This window comes from Lotus japonicus, chromosome 6 (genome assembly GCF_012489685.1).
Source record: "Lotus japonicus ecotype B-129 chromosome 6, LjGifu_v1.2".
Lineage (NCBI taxonomy): Eukaryota > Viridiplantae > Streptophyta > Magnoliopsida > Fabales > Fabaceae > Lotus > Lotus japonicus.
Window position 1 is genome coordinate 59348104 of NC_080046.1, and position 17886 is coordinate 59365989.

The window sequence follows — 17886 nt, forward strand, 5'->3', positions numbered from 1 at the left end:
GCGTTACGTTGTTACATTTCTTTGGCACATAGTCAATATGAACAACCCAATTGCAGTCAAGAAACGAACAAACCCATGTAATAACATCTCTCCCCCAGAAATGAGAAGAATCAAGATTTTAGCAAAATGTCTGGTCTGAGTAATAAAGAATCTCCTTATATCCAAGTTCCAAAGCGTGCTACAATCCAATCTCAACTTCTGCATTACCGAAACCATTGCTCACAAAAATGCTAGAAACCCAATTGCCATATTCACTATCTATACAAGTAACTTTAAGTTGCCATCTAAAAAAAAATCCTTTTACAATATTATTTTTTTTGAAATGTTTTATTCCCTAAAACTTTTTTTTTTTGAAATAATTCCCTCATACTTACTTCAACTAAATTTAATAAAATGAAGCCTAATTTTACCAAATTTAACTATAATGAAATTAAAAACAAAAAGCAACAAGAACAAAACGGTTCCAAGTAGCAACAATGGTATGTGAGTGAGCACACATCGTTTTGAGTGTCTTCTTCGGAACCCATTTCGTTTCAGAATTGGGAAGCATCTCCATTCCTCCACTCTCAACTTTCCTCTGGTACTGGTACGTCAATCTCCTCTCTTCTTCCTCATCAACCTTATACGCCTCTGCGATTTTTGTTCTTGTGTAGTAGTTTTAGTTTAATTTCCCTGGTTCACCTTATTCCGCTAATTCAAGTTTTTACTTGTTCAATTTCCAATTCGAACTTACAATATTTTCCAATGGTTGTGTTATTTTGATTTGATTTTTCGATATGAATGTTAACCCTTACCGCATTTGGTGTATAAGAGTGTTTTTCCTGTCAAATTCTAACTTGAAGCTCTGTTTGTGCTTCATGAAGAGTAGAAAGTGAGTGACATGGAAGATCATTCACATTCCTCAGGGAAAAAGAAGAAAGCTGAAAGTCATAAGAGTTATCATGGTAGAGATCCCAATCCTGGTGGTAATAATGACCTTTGGATAGATGGACTTATCTGTGCTTTCGAATTTGTTCGAGGACACAAGAAATCAGTTAAATCGAACAGGCTACATGTTTCGAATGGTTCAAGGGCTCCTTCCACGACGAGACTAGATCGAAACAAGCTCCCGCACTCTTCATCTGAAAATGTCTTGAGGGACAGTTTGGTTGGTGACTTTGAATTTGGTGATCACAAAGAGAGCCAGGTCGACCAATCTAATGCGCCGGAAAAGTATGAGGGTAGTCATTGGGTACCAATTGGATGGAAAAGGATATCAGAACTTGTCCAAGAAGTTCAGGTTGATGGAGACTGGTCTTCTCATCATTTGGAGTTTGATGATTCTGAAGATGATTTTACGGTAGCAGATTTGGCGGCTCCCTATTGGGAGCGTCCAGCTGGGCCTATATGGTGGTGCCATGTTTCTGCAGGTAATCCGGCTGTTGAGGCTTGGCTTAACAATGCTCAATGGCTACACCCTGCCGTTAGTTTAGCTCTGAGAGATGAAAGTAGACTTATAAGCGAGCGGATGAAACATCTTCTATACGAGGTATGTTGCATTTGCAGCATTCTTAATTGTTAGCCTTCAATAGTATGATCACATGGCAATCAGCATTTGGATTTATGTTTGCTAATGCTCAGACACAATTAAATGGACCTGGTCAAGAATATGGTTACATGAGACTGTGAAAATAAATTGAGATTTGAAGTTAAAATCTTCAGTTGTATTGTTTTTTTGTTAATGTCCTGAATTCTTGTAGGCTTATGGATTCTTTGTCATATTTATGTGTGCATATATTCACTTTTCAACAGATTTTGGGTTTGTGCTCCCAGTATAATTTGTGGAGCACTAGTGGACTGAAGGGTTAGAGTATGCTGAGAGTAGGGGGTATTAAGGCAAACAGAGGCTTTTTGTGTCAGTTTGGTGGCTGTTTGTGTAACCTCTGGATTTCTAGTTGATGGGTTTCGGTTTCAACTTTCAACTTAAGACAAGAAACATTTAGGGATATGATATTGTGAATGTTTGATGAGTTTGCCAAGAAAATCAGGTCTGAGAAGATGTAGTGATTCTAGAAAATAAAAAAAGTAATTAAGAAGAATAAAAAAGTAAACCTAGGAGTCCTAGGCATCACACCTAAGGCTTGAATCACAGAAACAGCAGATAGCAATTTTGCTGAAATCTCATAAAACTGATATGTCTGTAGAAAGTAGCACAACTATTTAAATGGATATTGAATGGCTTGTATCAAAAAAGACCGCCAATGGCTTACCTTACAGGCTTAAGTAACTGAGTCCTCATCCAATATAAATTGTACTTCTTAACCAATTATGAAGCACTAAAACATCAGAGTTTAACTCTGAAACATCTATTGAACCTATCCCAGTAACAGCCAATCCCTGGTTTGCGCAAGAAAACGAAATACAGATTAAATTGTAAGCCTTGATCAGTGTCGTCCATCAAAAGCACGTTAGTCTTTTGGGGCCTTATGATAAATCAAGTATTTTTTTTGTTACATTTGGAAAATAGATAGATCCAATCTAAGTAAGTAAGCTGTACTCTAGTTATGTGGGACAGCCATATTCAGTGTATTAAAGGGGGTAATATTAACATTTGTTTATAGTTTATGTGTTTTCAAAAGTTTTACAATGACCTTGAGGAATTGTTCAAGCAAGAAGACAAAATTGATTAATGCCAGGGATCTGCAAATGTAAACAACATTTTCAACAATTCAATGATTTTCATGGTACTTGTCACAATTTTTCCTTGCACACTAATCTAACTCCATTACTGATCAGACTTTACTCTTATATGCAGGTCCCAGTCAGAGTTGCAGGAGGACTTTTATTTGAGCTCTTGGGACAATCAGCAGGTGATCCTCTTGTCGAGGAAGATGACATTCCGATTGTGCTCAGGTCTTGGCAAGCACAAAACTTCCTAGTAACTGTAATGCATATAAAAGGATCAGTGTCAAGGATAAATGTTCTTGGGATAGCAGAAGTTCAGGTTGTTCTTACATGCCATTTCCATTCACTGGCCTCTAGTGACAAATTAATATTCTGTTAGTAAGGTGTAATTCATTCAGTGCAATGCTTTGATCAGGAGCTTCTTTCTGGTGGAGGGTATAATGTCCCAAGAACAGTCCATGAAGTTATAGCACAGCTTGCTTGCCGTCTCTCACGGTGGGATGATAGGTAATGATGATATATTCCTTCACTTTGATGTGGCTAATATTTAGTTTGTGTAAATATGAAACAATACTTGTGTGGACCTCATGCCTCATTGTATGTTTCTGTTCTCAAGTTAAACTCATTGAATTTTCCTTACTTATTGAAAAGATGATTAAACTGACCTTTGCTCTTATGACTTGACAAATATTTTTTCACTACATATCTTGCTTAAGCAAACTTACACATATCGGTTTTGCTTTTGCTCGTGAGAGACAAAATCAAGTGAGCCATATTTGGCATCATATCAATGAATGCATTCATCTTTGCATTTCTCCTTGTAGATAATTGTGGGAAATGCAAGTGATATTTTAGGAATAATTGTAATGTTTAGTGCAGTGATATGTAATTAGTGCTAATCTGTACATAGGCTGTAGATTAGGAAATTTCCCTAAATCATGGGGATTACAAGTTAGAATAGAGATATTTTATTTTGTAAGTTATTCAGAATTCCTGTCTATAATCATTAATTTGTATGGTTATGATACAGTGAAATTATCATTCACTCCTAAAATTTCCAGATGGTATTAGAATTCTCGATCTGGGAGGTTCTGTATGTGCATCACATACCCTAAAACGACAGCCTTTATAGCTGCTGCGCCCTTCGAACATTTGTTTTTGCTGTGGGACTCCAAACTCCACTTGAAATCTCAACAGTATTCCCCTTAAGTGCGAGTCACCACCGCATTACTATAGTCCCCCTTAGGCCTTTGTCCACACAATAACTGCCGCCTCCAAATACTTGGCAGTTGAAGGTTGACTATTATTTATACCATATGACTTGGCTAAGCCTAACTCAACCCTAAAAGTTAACTCGTGAGATAAGGATTATCTAAGTCTTTATATGTTTTACTTTGATTATATGTATCTCTAGTCGATGTGGAATCTCAATAGAGTTTGCTCTTTATTCGCGTACATAAGTTTTTTTATTCTCTCATATTTGATTATATGGGCATATTGGCACCTTAGGAATTTCCCTTAGAATCTTAGATGAGTGGCAAAGCCAATATGGACAATGTATCTCATACTTGCATTGATCTTCCAGTGCACTTTTTATCCTGAACTGCATTTCATGTGAACTTCAAGTCATGATACTTTGGTTTGACATTTTTTGTTGTTGTGCAGGTTATTCCGTAAATCTATATTTGGGGTGGCAGATGAGATTGAATTGAAATTTATGAACAGGTTCTTAGATGTGCAATGTTTATGACTTAAAGTAATTCCAATTTGGTAAATTGTCTTACATTGAGGTGACAATTTTTTCCTTGACCAGGAGAAACTATGAAGATTTGAATCTTTTTGTTATAATTTTAAATCAAGAAATCAGAAAGTTATCAACACAGGTATGAACATTTGCTATTGAAAATAGCTTTAAAAAACACAAGCAATACCAAACTGAGCCCTATTTGTATGCCTTGGGCTATCTTTTATGATCCATTTCACAGATAAGCTCAGTATTCCTTAGAACTTTTGTGTTAATTGCAGGTTATCAGAGTGAAGTGGTCCCTCCATGCAAGAGAGGAGATTGTCTTTGAGCTTCTCCAACATCTGAAAGGAATTGGAGCAAGAAGCTTGTTAGAGGGAATAAGAAAGAGCACGAGGGAAATGATTGAAGAGCAAGAAGCAGTTCGTGGTCGCTTGTTCACCATTCAAGATGTTACGCAGAGCACTGTCCGAGCTTGGTTGCAGGTACCAATGTCTCATGAGAACTTTAATTTAAAAGTAGTAGATAGAACAACTTTATATTGCTCACCCTAGATTAGCATGATAGTTATCTTGCATCTGCTGAAATGTTTATCCAGGATAGAAGCCTTCGGGTGACCCATAATTTAGCTGTATTTGCCGGTGTCGGCATGGTCCTCACCATCATAACCGGGTTATTTGGGATCAACGTTGATGGAATACCTGGGGCAGAACATACACCATATGCATTTGGTCTCTTCACAGCCATCCTTGTCTTTATAGGAGCAGTGCTGGTTGTAGTTGGCCTGGTTTACCTCGGGCTGAAAAAACCCATCGCCGAGGAAAAGGTTGAAGTTAGGAAACTTGAGCTTCAAGAACTGGTGAAGATGTTTCAGCATGAGGCAGAGACTCATGCCCAAGTCCGGAAAAATGTTTCGCGGAATAACTTACCTCCTACTGCTGGTGATGCTTTCCGTAGGGATGTTGACTATCTCCTCTTACAATAGAGAGTGATATACTGACATATCATAGTTGACCAAGTATGCTTTAACAATATCACTGCATTTTGCAAAGTGAAAGCATGAATCAAGAAAAGCATTATCCTTTACTTTGTGAACATAAAGACATTCCCTGCCCTCAAAGGTCTCTACATAAAATAGGACTAAATATAAGTTTTTTCAGAGCTGATTTTCCACTCTCTTTTTTTATATACATTTTGAACTCCTCTTTGTATCTCCTCTCTCTTTTCATGACACGTTTCTGAAAAAGGAGAGAGCATTATATATGTTGAAGCTATGAAAAGTTATAAAAGAATTTGACGATTCATGTAGATAAAACATTGTGTAGCAAGTTAACTTCATGATCACGTGATATTGAAGGCTCTAGATGTAGGAATTTGCCTCTTTTTCTTTCTCAATTGTACGGGAGTGACTTTCCCAAGGTCTACTTTAGTATAATTTAAAGAGCTCTATATTAGGATTCACTAGGGGTTGTTCAAGGTGATCGCAAATTTTCAATTATTAATTTTTAAATATATTTTTTAAAATCAATATGATCAAAATAATTTTAAAATAATTCCAACTTAATTTTTAAAATCATAAAAATGGTATGAGATTAGGGTTTAGTTTTAAGAATACGGTACACTTGAATTCCTATTTTTTCATGTAGACTCTTTCCACTTTTATCTTTTATCACTGTCACTAACGTTCAACCTCATCCACCATCATAGCTATATAGATTCTCAATTAATATCCTCGATGCCGCCACTATTTTTTACCCTCCATCGCTCAACACCCTCTGCAACCATTGTCACCATTGTTACTTGGCATCCTTCAAAACCACCAGCCAACATCCTCCACCACTTCCATCACCAACACCCTCCATCACCACACTATTATCATTGACTAGCACCTTCCTCCACCCCACTACCACATTGCCTTAAACCCTTCATTGCTCCCGCTGTTTGACACTCTTCACGATCACTTCTCACACCTTTTATCACCGTCCTTGCCGTCCTCCTCTACCATCACTACTACCATAAATCCTCTACCACTGGTATCACCACCAGTAACCTCCACCATCGCTATTATTACCCAACACCCTTAGTTGACACCATTGCATAGCATCTCTCACCACTACTGCCATTATGCGCTTTCCACCTCCACTGTTGCTACTTAGAACCTTCCACAACCAAGGGTGGAGAGTATTGGATAGTGATGCTATAGGGTGTCATGTAGAGACTGCAATGGTGGTGGTCATTGGGTGGCGATAAAGGTATGGTGGAGGGTACAACAAGGCAATAGGAGTTGAGATGACAATGATAAATGGTAGAGTTGTTGAGAAGCGGTAAATGGTGTTATATGACCGTGGTCGTGATAGAATGTCTCGAGCAATGATGTTTCTGATTGACAAGTTTTTGTCAAAACCTTTTTCAAAATTTACTACTAAAATTGAATGGAACCTAATATTGACATGATTATTTATTATCACTTCATTCTGTGATGATAATGCATAATAACCATGTCAAACTATTAATATAAATTCATTTATACTTTACTTTAAAATCTTACTACCTATCCTCCTCCTTCGACTTCATAAAGCTTACTTTATAACTTCATTGATGTTTATTAGATGGATGGTGTAATCAATTTTCATAAGAATATTCATGAATTAGTACGTATTTATCAACGATTTTCACCATCTGTGAATCTTTAATCAAGTGAGATGATACAAAAATTCAAAAGACTTAAATATGTTTTTCCGTCACTGTAAAATTTGTCATTATTGATATTAGTCCCAATAAATATTTTATTTGTTTTGTCATTATAAAGTTTAAAAACGAATCGAAACTTTACTGGGACTATCAAAATGTCAATTTTACCGGTCTGAAAAACATACTCAAGTCAATTCAAAACTAATATACATACTAAAATTGATTCTGACAAATTTCAGAAAAATATAGTATATGCCATATGCCATTATCCTGAAATCTCATGGGTAATTACATCAACAAAATGTTGCAAGAAAAAGAGTGCCAAAAAGCCTATATTCGCATGTCAAAATTAATTTCCACAACCCAAGTAAATATCATCATCCAAGAATGCAATGTAAATTGATATCTTTATAAGCGTTTTCTAGGAAAGCCAGAAGATAAGTTTCATCCATTGCCAAATCTCATATGTGGTTCATTTAAGAAGGGATCTTGCAAAATGTTCCCTGGCTGTGGCCAATGCTTGAGTTAGTGTCTGCAAAGGAAAGAAATACAGTTACATCTCATATGTGTGAATTTCAATTCAGTTTTCTTTTCTGGTATCAAAGTGATGATTGTAAAATACCTGTTCAGATAAAGGAGCTCCAGAATCTATACTATTACTTGCCACTTTCCCAGCTATCACATTTGGATCAGTTTCAAGAATGATACTGCATCAAATATGGACACATGAAATTTGAGTGAGACCATGGCAGAGCCAAGACAAAGGTAGATAAGAGGCATAAAAACAAGAAAAAGAGAGCAGTATGAAAGGGTAAACTGAGGGAAAACTTATTTGAGGGCAAGGTTAGGGGTTCTGCTACCAACTACCTAGTGACCTATGATAACAAATTACGCTTACTGTACTTTTTAGCCCACGTGAAACCTAGAGGAAAAACATTTGAGTAGCAACATAATTAACTTTATGCGATTTATGTCACGTCACACATGGTTAAGTCATGATCTCTTGACTCTTGAGAAAGTATGGCTTAGTACATGATTGTCCATACTTTAAAATGAAAAAGCATTAACCTTGTGTTCATCACTTCATCCAAATTCCAAAACCAAACTTAATGTTTTGATCCAAATGAGATCTTTTCATTCAAGAACAAGGCAAATGACAAGATCATCATGGGGCCAAATCAATCAGGGGCATGTGGTTGGCTTAATAGGGGAAAAAGAAGAAGTTGTCTTATGAGAAATTTAGAGCAATTTCCAACAGAAATATCATGCATTCAGATTCTACTGTAGCTGAGGATGCTAATAAAACTTATGCAAGTCACATTTGTAACATCACATGGATAAGCCCAATTGTTACTTGAACATTTGATCGTTTATACTTTATAGCCTTCAAGAGTTACGTGATTAACTTAGAAAGCTCCAAGCTCGGGTATAAGGGTATTTATGTTCGTTCTTAGCAGAATAACAATTCAGAGAACAGTATTTGATTTCATGTCAAGAAAATAACAATTGCAATAATTCAACTGCAGAAAAGAATTGGTATCTATGCTAAACCAAATAGCTCCTACAATTTGTAATTCGAAAAAGTGCAGGGAATAAGAGAATTCTTTAAAGAAGATAAACAACGAAATTCAAAGAGCATAGTTTTATTCTGAATAGCATTTTGCTTACCCGCCATCAATAATTTCATCAATGCAAAGAAGAATCAGATCCAAGTTCTCAAGTGCTTCCTTCTTGTCCACATTGCCTCTGGAGGGGGGAAGGGGAGAAGCCAGCAAAAGCATCAAGGGCTACTGTGTTAATACCAACAGATTGATAACACCATTGTACAAGACACACATGTAAATGTTCAAGTACATGAAAACAACCTGAGCAGGAGGCCAACAGAATCGAAAAATGCCTGCAGAACTGTGGCTAAGATAAGCTCATTTTCTTCGTCACCCCCGGTAACAAAGAAGTGAAGATCTTGGACAAACTTGTAAACAACAATGTAATTCTCAAGCATTGTTATCTCCGCTGCGAATTGAAAATAAAAACCCATCAAATAAATTCATTTAAGAACAGTGATTAGCAATCCATTCCAATAATCCAATCCAACCACATAAGGATTGGAAGCACTCATTCCACTCACCTTCCGTGCGGGCATTGGTCTTCTGAGTCTTGGTGAACACAAGCTTCTCAAAAGCCTCCTGTGCACTATTGGTTGGCCAGTCATCAGAGAAATACTTGACCGCCACACGTTTCCCATCAGAATCAAGCAAAAGGATATTCTTCACAGAAGGGCATAACTCCTAACAAAATCACACAATACAAGATCACAACTTTCCTCAAATTTAAAGCACCCCACAAAAACTTCTTTTCAAAATCTCATTCTTTTCACAGTGATTCAATCAATTTAGGGATACAAAGTACATGCACACAAACAAATATCCCAACTTCACACAACAATTAATCAATTCAGATACATTCAAGTCAAACAACAATTGCAAATCAATTCCTATCAAATTCTAAAGCCAACCAAGAGAATCATAGCATTAGATCAAATGAGCAAAAGGGTCAATTTCAAAACACCAAAGTTTGTACCTTTCAGCTTCACTTTTGCAATCAGATCAAAATGACAAAAATCACACAAAACATGAAGAAAACAGATACATTGTTTCAGGAATTGCATCACAAAATTCAATCATAATAAAAATTCAATAGGAAGTGATTTTTCCAGGGTTCTACAATAAAATGAATAAGCAAAGCTAGATCTATGGCATTCAAAGAAAAACAGCAAATCAAGTTCAAGCAAAGTGGTGAAGACGATCAAGATCTGAGTATGAAAGATTCAGAAAAATTGAAAACAGTAAGAATCGAAGTCGAAGGAGAGAGGTTACAACATTGGGAGGAGGAGACATGGTGGAGAAACCGTCGACGGAGGAAAGAAGGAGAAGCTTCTGAGACTCAGTGAATGTTTTTCTTCAACCAGTGTCAAATGAGTCTTCTTTATAGTTTTGATTTTTCTTTTCATTTTTTATGAGTTTTTATAAAATAATTTTACAGAATAATTTATGGTCATAAAAAGTTTTGTAATAATTTAATTGAATTAAGTAAAATAGTTTAATATTTTCTCTTTCATATTTTTGAAATACCCCATTTTTCAAGTGTATATGTTATTCTTTTTAATTAAATTAAATAATTGTCTCAGTCAAATCTTTAAAATATATAATTTATTAACAACTTGAAAGTCTTTTACATTGTCAATGTATTTTTATTTGGTTCAATAACACTTTCTGTCCCTATAATATATTTGGCATGTGATTTGAATTTAGTCTTCTAGGTTCCAATTCATGAGCAACCAGGTTGCCATGTAAACTTTTGGAAAAAAAAAGTAACACCAAACTTTGTGTTCATTTGATTAAATATTTATGGAAATTTACGTTTGTCGCATAAATAATTATTCATAAGCTAATTTAAAAAATATATTTAAATAAACTCAAAATATGTTATACCCACACATAATCACTTATTGATAAGCTAACATGAGTCAGTTATGAAATTAAGTTTAAATCAACTTATATGTAAGTCATGATCTGTTTACATAAATTTTCTCAAACATTTACGTAAAATTATATGTTATAAAATAAATTCAAATAATTTCTAATAAACGAGGTAAAAGGTATGTAAGACATCATATTGTTTATACAAAGCTTGCTATTTTTTTTAATCAAGTCCAGGCCATTAGAGTATTATTATAAATTTTAAGAAATAGACCAGTATTGGGTCTCTATATTTTCTAAAAGATCAGTAACTAAATTAGAAATCCAATTACAAATGTCTAAACAGTCCAACTTAGTGAAAAATAAAGGGTGAAGACCTGTATGAAACTTGTCATGCAGCATTGCAATTGACAATGCGAAGGAAAATTTGGTGCTCTGATTTTTGCTTTTAGTTGAACTCAACAGCTTCATGACCAACAGCTGTGGACTGTGGTTATTTTTATGCAATGACCAAATCAAACACCGTCAAAGTGCATGTTAAAAAATCATACTACTGTTGATTTTGAAGCCAGAATCAATTCTGAGAAAAAGCTTATGTGAGTATCATCTGAGTTTTAGAATTGATTCAGTTGAAAGAGAAGCTGATCAAACATGCTAAAAGAAGGACCCATATATGAGTATTAATGCCAGATAAACGACGAAAAAATTATAGTAAATTATGTACAACATATTATCAGCATTATTCTTGATTTATTTATCTGCTACAAGGCGAATCTTATTCAAAGACTCTCTAAATGCTTGCCAAGAAGCCATATAATGATCTCGGGATATCATCCCTTCTTCAACAATTTGCATGGCACGTTTGTACAAATGATCAAAACACTGAACTGGGTTGCTAATATCAACATTATTGGAGCTGAGATGAGGTACATACAATCTCTTAAAATCCTTCCTCCATCTTGATAAAATATACTGGCATGGAATTTCCTCCACACCATTATAATTAAGGATATACAAAGCATGTCTGCACAGGTAGCCCTTGAAGTTAAAGCAACTACAAATGCAGCGTACTTCTGCGCCGGCTTTATCATACATCACTTCAAAATGCCTTGCATGTGATGAAGATTCTAACCCTTCGTGTTCGGTTACCATGTACGTCACTGCAGACCCATTTGTTTGAATTTCTGAGACGTTAAAACAAGTGGGCATCATCAACACCTCATCTTGGAACTTCCTGAATATTGCATTTGTGTACAGTTTAGAGAGTTGCAACTCATAGTAGCATCTAGTCTTCAGTAATGGGCTCGAGCTCTGTGACTCCAAATCATCAAGAGCTTCAGTTTTTTGCTTTTTCTGCAGAACTAACTCATAAATCTCAAAAAAATCTTTCAAGGTAGTTTGCTGATGTACATGACCCTTGAAAAAGGGAATGACACACTCACCCTTTTCATAATCAGAAATTCCAGCAAAGAATGTGTCCTTGGAGTAAATTGGAGCCCAATGCTCTCGTTCGTCATGCAAGGTTTGAAGCTTTTCATGATTTCTTATGCCGAAGCGCTGGGTCAGATCATCCCAAGCCCTTTCAAATTCATCTACTGTTTTGGGGTCATATATCACTTTAGTCAGTGCCATCTGAAATACCTCATATTCCTGAAACTGCACCAAACATCCAAGAATGCTCTGTATGACTTGTGATAGAGAAATTCTGTGGTGAGCTCTAGGGAAAACCTCTGCTATTGCACTTTGCATGGTCTTACATTGGTTTGTAATAATGGTCTGTGGAGGTCGACCAGACATACATGTAAGCCATGCCCTAAATAACCAAATATACGTCTCAAATGCCTCATCCGCAAGCAGACCACAGCCTAGCAAAAAAGACTGCCCATGGTGGTTAACACCGACGAATGCAACCAGTGGAATCTCATAATTGTTTGACAAATATGTTGAGTCAAATGCAATCACGTCACCAAAATAACTATATGCAGCCCTCGATCTAGAATCAATCCAAAATATATTCCTCAGTTGTCCATCATCATTCAGATCCATCACATAGAAAAAATTAGGATTCTTTAGTTGACTGCGGCAGAAGTAATTTGAAATAAGTTCTGCATCGCCTTTTTTAAGTTTCAAACGTCTGGAAAAATTAATGGTGTTGCTACCTCTTCCTTCATTAGAATTTGAGCTCCCATAACCTGATGTATCTACAACTGGCATTCGATATAACTTGATTGTGCGTACCTCAACATCTAGAGTTGGCTCAACTTTTCTTTTGGCCCCACTTTCCACCCTCTTATGTGATTTAGAGTTTTGTGCTCTCTCAGGATCAAATGAATGATTATGCTCAAGCTTGACTTCATCCAACTTCCACCTGTTAGATTCCACTAATCTCAATCTAATCATTGCTAGACAGCCAGTTCTTGTTTCTTTCCTGTGGCTATTTGCTTCTTTAATTGTTCTGAAACCTTCACAGTTGCAGCACAGCACAGCACCACGCTTCTCTTTGCTGTGGCGTTTGGTCCACGAAGATTTAACCCGAATGCCAAATCCAGTTTCCTTGGCATAGCTATTGTAATAGTTGTAGGCATCATCATAAGTATCAAATTCCATTCCCACAACTGGTGGAGGGTACTCTTTTCCTTGAGATTCTCCACTATTACTATCAACTATTGTTGTTTCATACCTCCCATTTTCATGTTTGCTTCCATCAATCTCAAATAACTGACCACAGCTAGTCTCAAGCCTGTTGCCCTCATCCTCAATCTCAAGTAGTTGCTCACTGTTTGGAGATTCCTCATCGATCTGGAAAAGGTGGTAAAAAATTCCAAATTTAACTTAAGATATATATAGGAAATAAGAAATTTGAGTATGCATTAAAATTGATAACAGAAACTGAAATATCTTGACAACCCAGCTCAAAGATGGCCTTGCCAGTTGCAAACTTGAAGCTGTACACTGCTAACTAGAGTGAGTTTCTTTTATTTGCTCTCTAAACAATCATGATCCTTCACCCACCCCTTTTCCCTCTCTCTCACTTTATGCTATTATTATATATTTGCACCAATAACTCAGCTACTTTTTCCACACCAGCGGATAGCCCAGATCTAGAGGAATATCTAGAAAAGCTTGGGCATCTGTCCCAGAATGATTTATAATGCACTAATTTTTCTTTGTTAGCTGTTCCGTAATTCTGTAAATTAATTACTGTCATTCCAGAGCACCTATGACATCCTAAAACAAACAGTGACAGAAAATTGAAGTGAAAGGCAAGATAACTAGGTGGCTTCAAAGGTAAACTACCATATGGGTGTCAAAAAAGACTTGTTATAACAGGTTCTTTTACTGGTAAGCATATAAATGAAAATTTAAGAATGAGTCCAATAATTATGTGAAACTGAAACAAAGGAACCGTGTACTGTAATTTGAAAAGAACATTATTCTTCTCCCTATAGCTCGGATATCACTAGCTTTTCATTACTTACTTCCTATTAAATGCGCTAAACTCAAATGTGCTTGTTGCTTTAAGTATCTACTAGCTAATCTCCTTTTATCTTTCTTTGATTCTTCGTCCTCCATGTGTTATGTTGCTTTAGACACTACCTGTTGGTGATTTTTTGTTATGTATCACCTTGAAGATAAATACAATTTTTTCAAGTATAAAAAGCGTATGACATCTGCCAAGACATGTCCATATTGAGTATCGTATATTTATTTGATAGTAATTCACAACTTCTGTATTGGAGGTTCATGGTGCATTTGCTGGATTTCATGGCATTACAGTTTTTCCACACACTATGATTACTTTACCCCTGGAGTAATATCTGATCCTAGGTTGCTGGACCCTAACAGTTGAATTTGGCATCGATGCTTAACATCAAGTGGCCAACCCCGACTTCATTTGGTAATTTCCCCTTTCTAATATATTCAAGAGGCTTGAGAATTCAGGCTTCATTAGAGTAAGTATATCATAGGAAGATAGCTTAAAAATATGATCTGCAATGAAGGAAAGCATGCTTCTTTCTTCTACATCACCACATTTTGAGGTCAAGTCATACAAAAAATAAAACATAAAAAATATTTCAGCTACCAAAGGCAAACAAACACTCAACCCCTCTTCAAACTAACTTACAAGCCCCACGCACATGGAGGAAGTCACAAATCAATCACCCTGGACCAGCCAAAATTTCCACTAATTAGAAAAAAGTCACAAACCACTTAACTCCAACACCGGATCTCTATTTAATGTCGGGTAACAGTAACACAAATGGAGATCGCACTTATTCAAATAACCATCGACAATTATGTTCCAAAAACATCGCTTGCAGCACCCATACCTCTCCCCTTCTAATATATAATCTGACCCTCAAGGTCACCCTTACCCATCATTCTTGTTTTTTCTCTCACCTGGCACCTAGAAAGTAGTTACAGCACACAAGACAATTACGGCGACCACTTCAGCTTTGGGAACTTCTATTCATACCCCCGCTTCAGAGTCCTATGTTCAGTACATATCGAGCTATCCAAAAACAAATTCAACAAAATGGAACCCTTTTCAGATATTGTTTCTACATCTCCCATCCCACCACACCCTATCAGATTTTCATCCTTCATCCCTGGCCACAACCATCTCACTCCAACCCTAGGTTTTCTTCTTTCATCTGTCCCCAAGATGAATAAACAATTTTCAGATGGACATAAGTGTAATTTCACCATTTGACTACAACCAGTGGTCGGTGAACAATCAAGGTCGCCCATTAAAAAAAATCAAATGGTCAACAGAAATCCTGCACTAATGCACCACGTATCCAATGCTTCATCGTAGTCACCACTAGATAACTAAAGGAGAAAACTTATATCAAGTTCTTGATATTCTTGCTATCAAGCTCTCCATTCAAACAAAAACACGTGGATATTTTTTCTAACAATAAATGGCATTCATTAAGAATCAGATGTCGAATTTTAAAAAAGTATCCACATGTATTATATAGTTGGAGAAATTGATGAAGTGAATATAAGGAATTTGATGTACGTATTGTCCATAATTAAAATCCATTCATTGTTCTCTTTTATTCTAATAGCGACCACAAGACAATTGATACACTTCTTCCCTCATTTACCTCACAAGAAATTCTTAGCAGTAATGAAAAATCTGTCAGTCCCACGACATTACATATTTTCCTAAAATTTGGTGAACATCTTCAGACTTAGATAACAAGCAATAACTCTCAATGCATGAACACCAAGCCTCGGGTTCTTCAAGACAAACCACAACATAACAGTAAGAAATGAAAACCATTCACAAAATTTAAACTAAATATCACGCCAGCATCATAAAACAGCATCATAAAAGTTTTCGACTTCGCAAGAAAATTCATAGCTAGCATTCGTTAATTCGAGCAACAGACAGACAGACAGGTAAACATGCTCCAGCCCAACATCAGACAGCAAAGCAAAAACCACAGCATACCACAACTAAATAGGCATGTTTCCAGTGTTTAGATGAAGAATTACCGTGATTTCGAGATTAGGACTGAGAGACAAGCCCTTATCATTAGGAGAACACCCGGTGCCGTTGGTCATGGTCTCGCGCCAAGAGGGTTTACATGAGTCCTGCCAGTCAAAAGTATAACACATTAATATGTCATCCTGCCTTACCATACATGATCTCAAATCTTAGGTAATTCAAATTTGGGCTTAACAATGAAAGAATCAATTCAAAATTCAGCTGAAGCATGCTAGTCAAACATCACCAGAACTATCTGAATGAACACTCTTTCAGCATATATTCAAAGGAGCATAGCACACAGAACAAAGGGGTTGTAAGAATTTTTTTCATTTTTCATGCTCTACATTCATCAACGCTACTAGAATGATTATCAATTTGTAGAATCGGAATCTAATTTGATAAGCGAATTGGATTGAGAATGTAATCTGCTAACAGCACGTCGGAGAAAAACTCACCGGAGCTACGGCGGTGAGGTATGACTGTTGCAGCGGCGGAAGCGAAGAAGAGAAGCAATGGAGCGTTGCGTTGCGTTGCGTTGCGTTGCGTTAGAAGTGATGAGGTGGAGATGAGTGAATACTGCTACTCGCTGTACTGTGCCGTGCGTTACTCAAATATCACAATGCATCAGTTTCTTGGTATATATTTGCAGTCTTTTACTTTAGCTTCGACCACACGAGCTCCAGCTCTGAGCGGTGTGTACAAAGAATGATTTATTAATTTTATGGTTATCGGATGCGGATACTTTGATACAACAAAAAATTCTAACGTAGGAGTACCTAATGTCCTTGTGAATTTTTCTTTCAAGTTAGTAAAGGTGGCATGTTAAAAAATAATTATGTGGATAACTATAAAAAAATTGCATGAAAAATAGGGAAGGTTAACATTTTTTTGATAGTTTTTAGGGCTTTTACAACTTTTTAAGGAGGTTGGAAATGTTTTAACTAAGGAAAGGGTATACGCAAATAAAAATAGAGGGCGAGAGTGAAGCTTTGAACACTGTCTATACGAGATTGGAAAAAAGAATAAGTTAGGCACTACAATTATGATGTTGAAGCTTCATTGATGATCTTGCGGCTGCATGGACGTTTTTAAGTAACAGTTAATTTTACCATATAAAGTCTACACAAGTAACCATCATTAGTCTCTCTTACTCTTCTTGTTCATTTAGTTGTAAAGGTAAGGTAACAGGAGTGCAACTTTTTTGAATGGTATAAAAATAGTTGAATGACCTCGAGAAGTCAGTCATTGGAGCTTTTTTGAATGGATGAGATGAAGAAGATTGAGAAGTTTATAATTGCTGATGTTGCAAATGCTTTTGTCAATTTGTGTATTCTAGTGTTTGCAGTTGTAAGATCAGTAAGTACTATGAAATAACTTAAGGGAGCATATTGAGAGATAGGAACTGAATGAGTTGAGTGAGGTGAAAAGTGGTTAAAAGCCTAGATTAAGCCTTATTTTGATCCTTGTAATAACCATGAGCTTGATTAAAAATTGAAGTTTTGATAACAGTTTTTTTCCCAAACAAATTACACTGTTCCATTGCTAGTTAACTTGGGTTATTCTTAACAAAACTGAAGACGAAGTTAAAATAAAACACAAGCACTTCAAAGTTCTTTACAATTTCTGATAAAATCTATAAAAATAAATTTATGAAAACTTTTTTTTTATCTCTTATTTGAATATACTGGTTCATTTATTTAATTATTTAGGCGTTTCTATTTTTATTGAAAAATTTATGTAGAAATATCAGTCATATCATATGCAGCAAATGCACCCTTTAGTTAGGTAGAGGACTATGGGCTGCT

The 17886-nt window shown here is 36.1% G+C and overlaps 3 protein-coding genes across 4 annotated transcripts; 1 reads left to right on the forward strand and 2 right to left on the reverse strand.

Moving 5' to 3' along the window:
• Window positions 1-429: 429 nt before the first annotated feature.
• On the forward strand, window positions 430-5700 carry LOC130724125 (uncharacterized). Of its 2 annotated transcripts, none has more exons than XM_057575294.1 (8): window positions 430-586; window positions 869-1528; window positions 2795-2983; window positions 3080-3171; window positions 4330-4389; window positions 4478-4547; window positions 4690-4893; window positions 5007-5700. In XM_057575294.1, the coding sequence occupies exons 2-8, from the start codon at window positions 881-883 to the stop codon at window positions 5391-5393; spliced, it is 1650 nt and encodes a 549-aa protein (XP_057431277.1). In that variant the 5' UTR covers window positions 430-586; window positions 869-880; the 3' UTR covers window positions 5394-5700. The 2 variants fall into 2 exon arrangements, with proteins under 2 accessions (XP_057431277.1, XP_057431278.1); XM_057575295.1 differs by having other exon boundaries at window positions 442-586; window positions 864-1528.
• A 1632-nt stretch (window positions 5701-7332) lies between these two features.
• On the reverse strand, window positions 7333-10102 carry LOC130726365 (coatomer subunit zeta-1-like). The gene is made up of 6 exons (XM_057577622.1): window positions 9979-10102; window positions 9228-9387; window positions 8965-9112; window positions 8768-8845; window positions 7722-7806; window positions 7333-7631 (listed from the first exon to the last, which is right to left on the reverse strand). Exons 1-6 carry the CDS (start codon window positions 9994-9996, stop codon window positions 7572-7574), a joined length of 549 nt encoding a protein of 182 aa, XP_057433605.1. The 5' UTR covers window positions 9997-10102; the 3' UTR covers window positions 7333-7571.
• A 1154-nt stretch (window positions 10103-11256) lies between these two features.
• LOC130722054 (protein FAR1-RELATED SEQUENCE 8-like) lies at window positions 11257-16699 on the reverse strand. The gene is made up of 3 exons (XM_057572644.1): window positions 16537-16699; window positions 16087-16185; window positions 11257-13377 (listed from the first exon to the last, which is right to left on the reverse strand). Exons 2-3 carry the CDS (start codon window positions 16153-16155, stop codon window positions 11329-11331), a joined length of 2118 nt encoding a protein of 705 aa, XP_057428627.1. The 5' UTR covers window positions 16156-16185; window positions 16537-16699; the 3' UTR covers window positions 11257-11328.
• Window positions 16700-17886: the final 1187 nt, after the last annotated feature.

Bases quoted from the DNA above. Each gene is read 5' to 3' on its own strand.
- LOC130724125 (XM_057575294.1), top strand. From the start codon at position 881: ATGGAAGATCATTCACATTCCTCAGGGAAAAAGAAGAAAGCTGAAAGT. The intron at 2,984-3,079 runs GTTGTTCTTACA...TGCTTTGATCAG, and splicing joins TTGGGATAGCAGAAGTTCAG to GAGCTTCTTTCTGGTGGAGG. The intron at 4,390-4,477 runs GTTCTTAGATGT...TTCCTTGACCAG, and splicing joins GAATTGAAATTTATGAACAG to GAGAAACTATGAAGATTTGA.
- LOC130726365 (XM_057577622.1), bottom strand. The intron at 9,113-9,227 runs GTGAGTGGAATG...TTCAATTCGCAG, and splicing joins GACCAATGCCCGCACGGAAG to CGGAGATAACAATGCTTGAG. The intron at 7,632-7,721 runs GTATTTTACAAT...TTTCCTTTGCAG, and splicing joins GAGCTCCTTTATCTGAACAG to ACACTAACTCAAGCATTGGC.
- LOC130722054 (XM_057572644.1), bottom strand. From the start codon at position 16,155: ATGACCAACGGCACCGGGTGTTCTCCTAATGATAAGGGCTTGTCTCTC. The intron at 13,378-16,086 runs GTAATTCTTCAT...CACCTTTTCCAG, and splicing joins GTCCTAATCTCGAAATCACG to ATCGATGAGGAATCTCCAAA.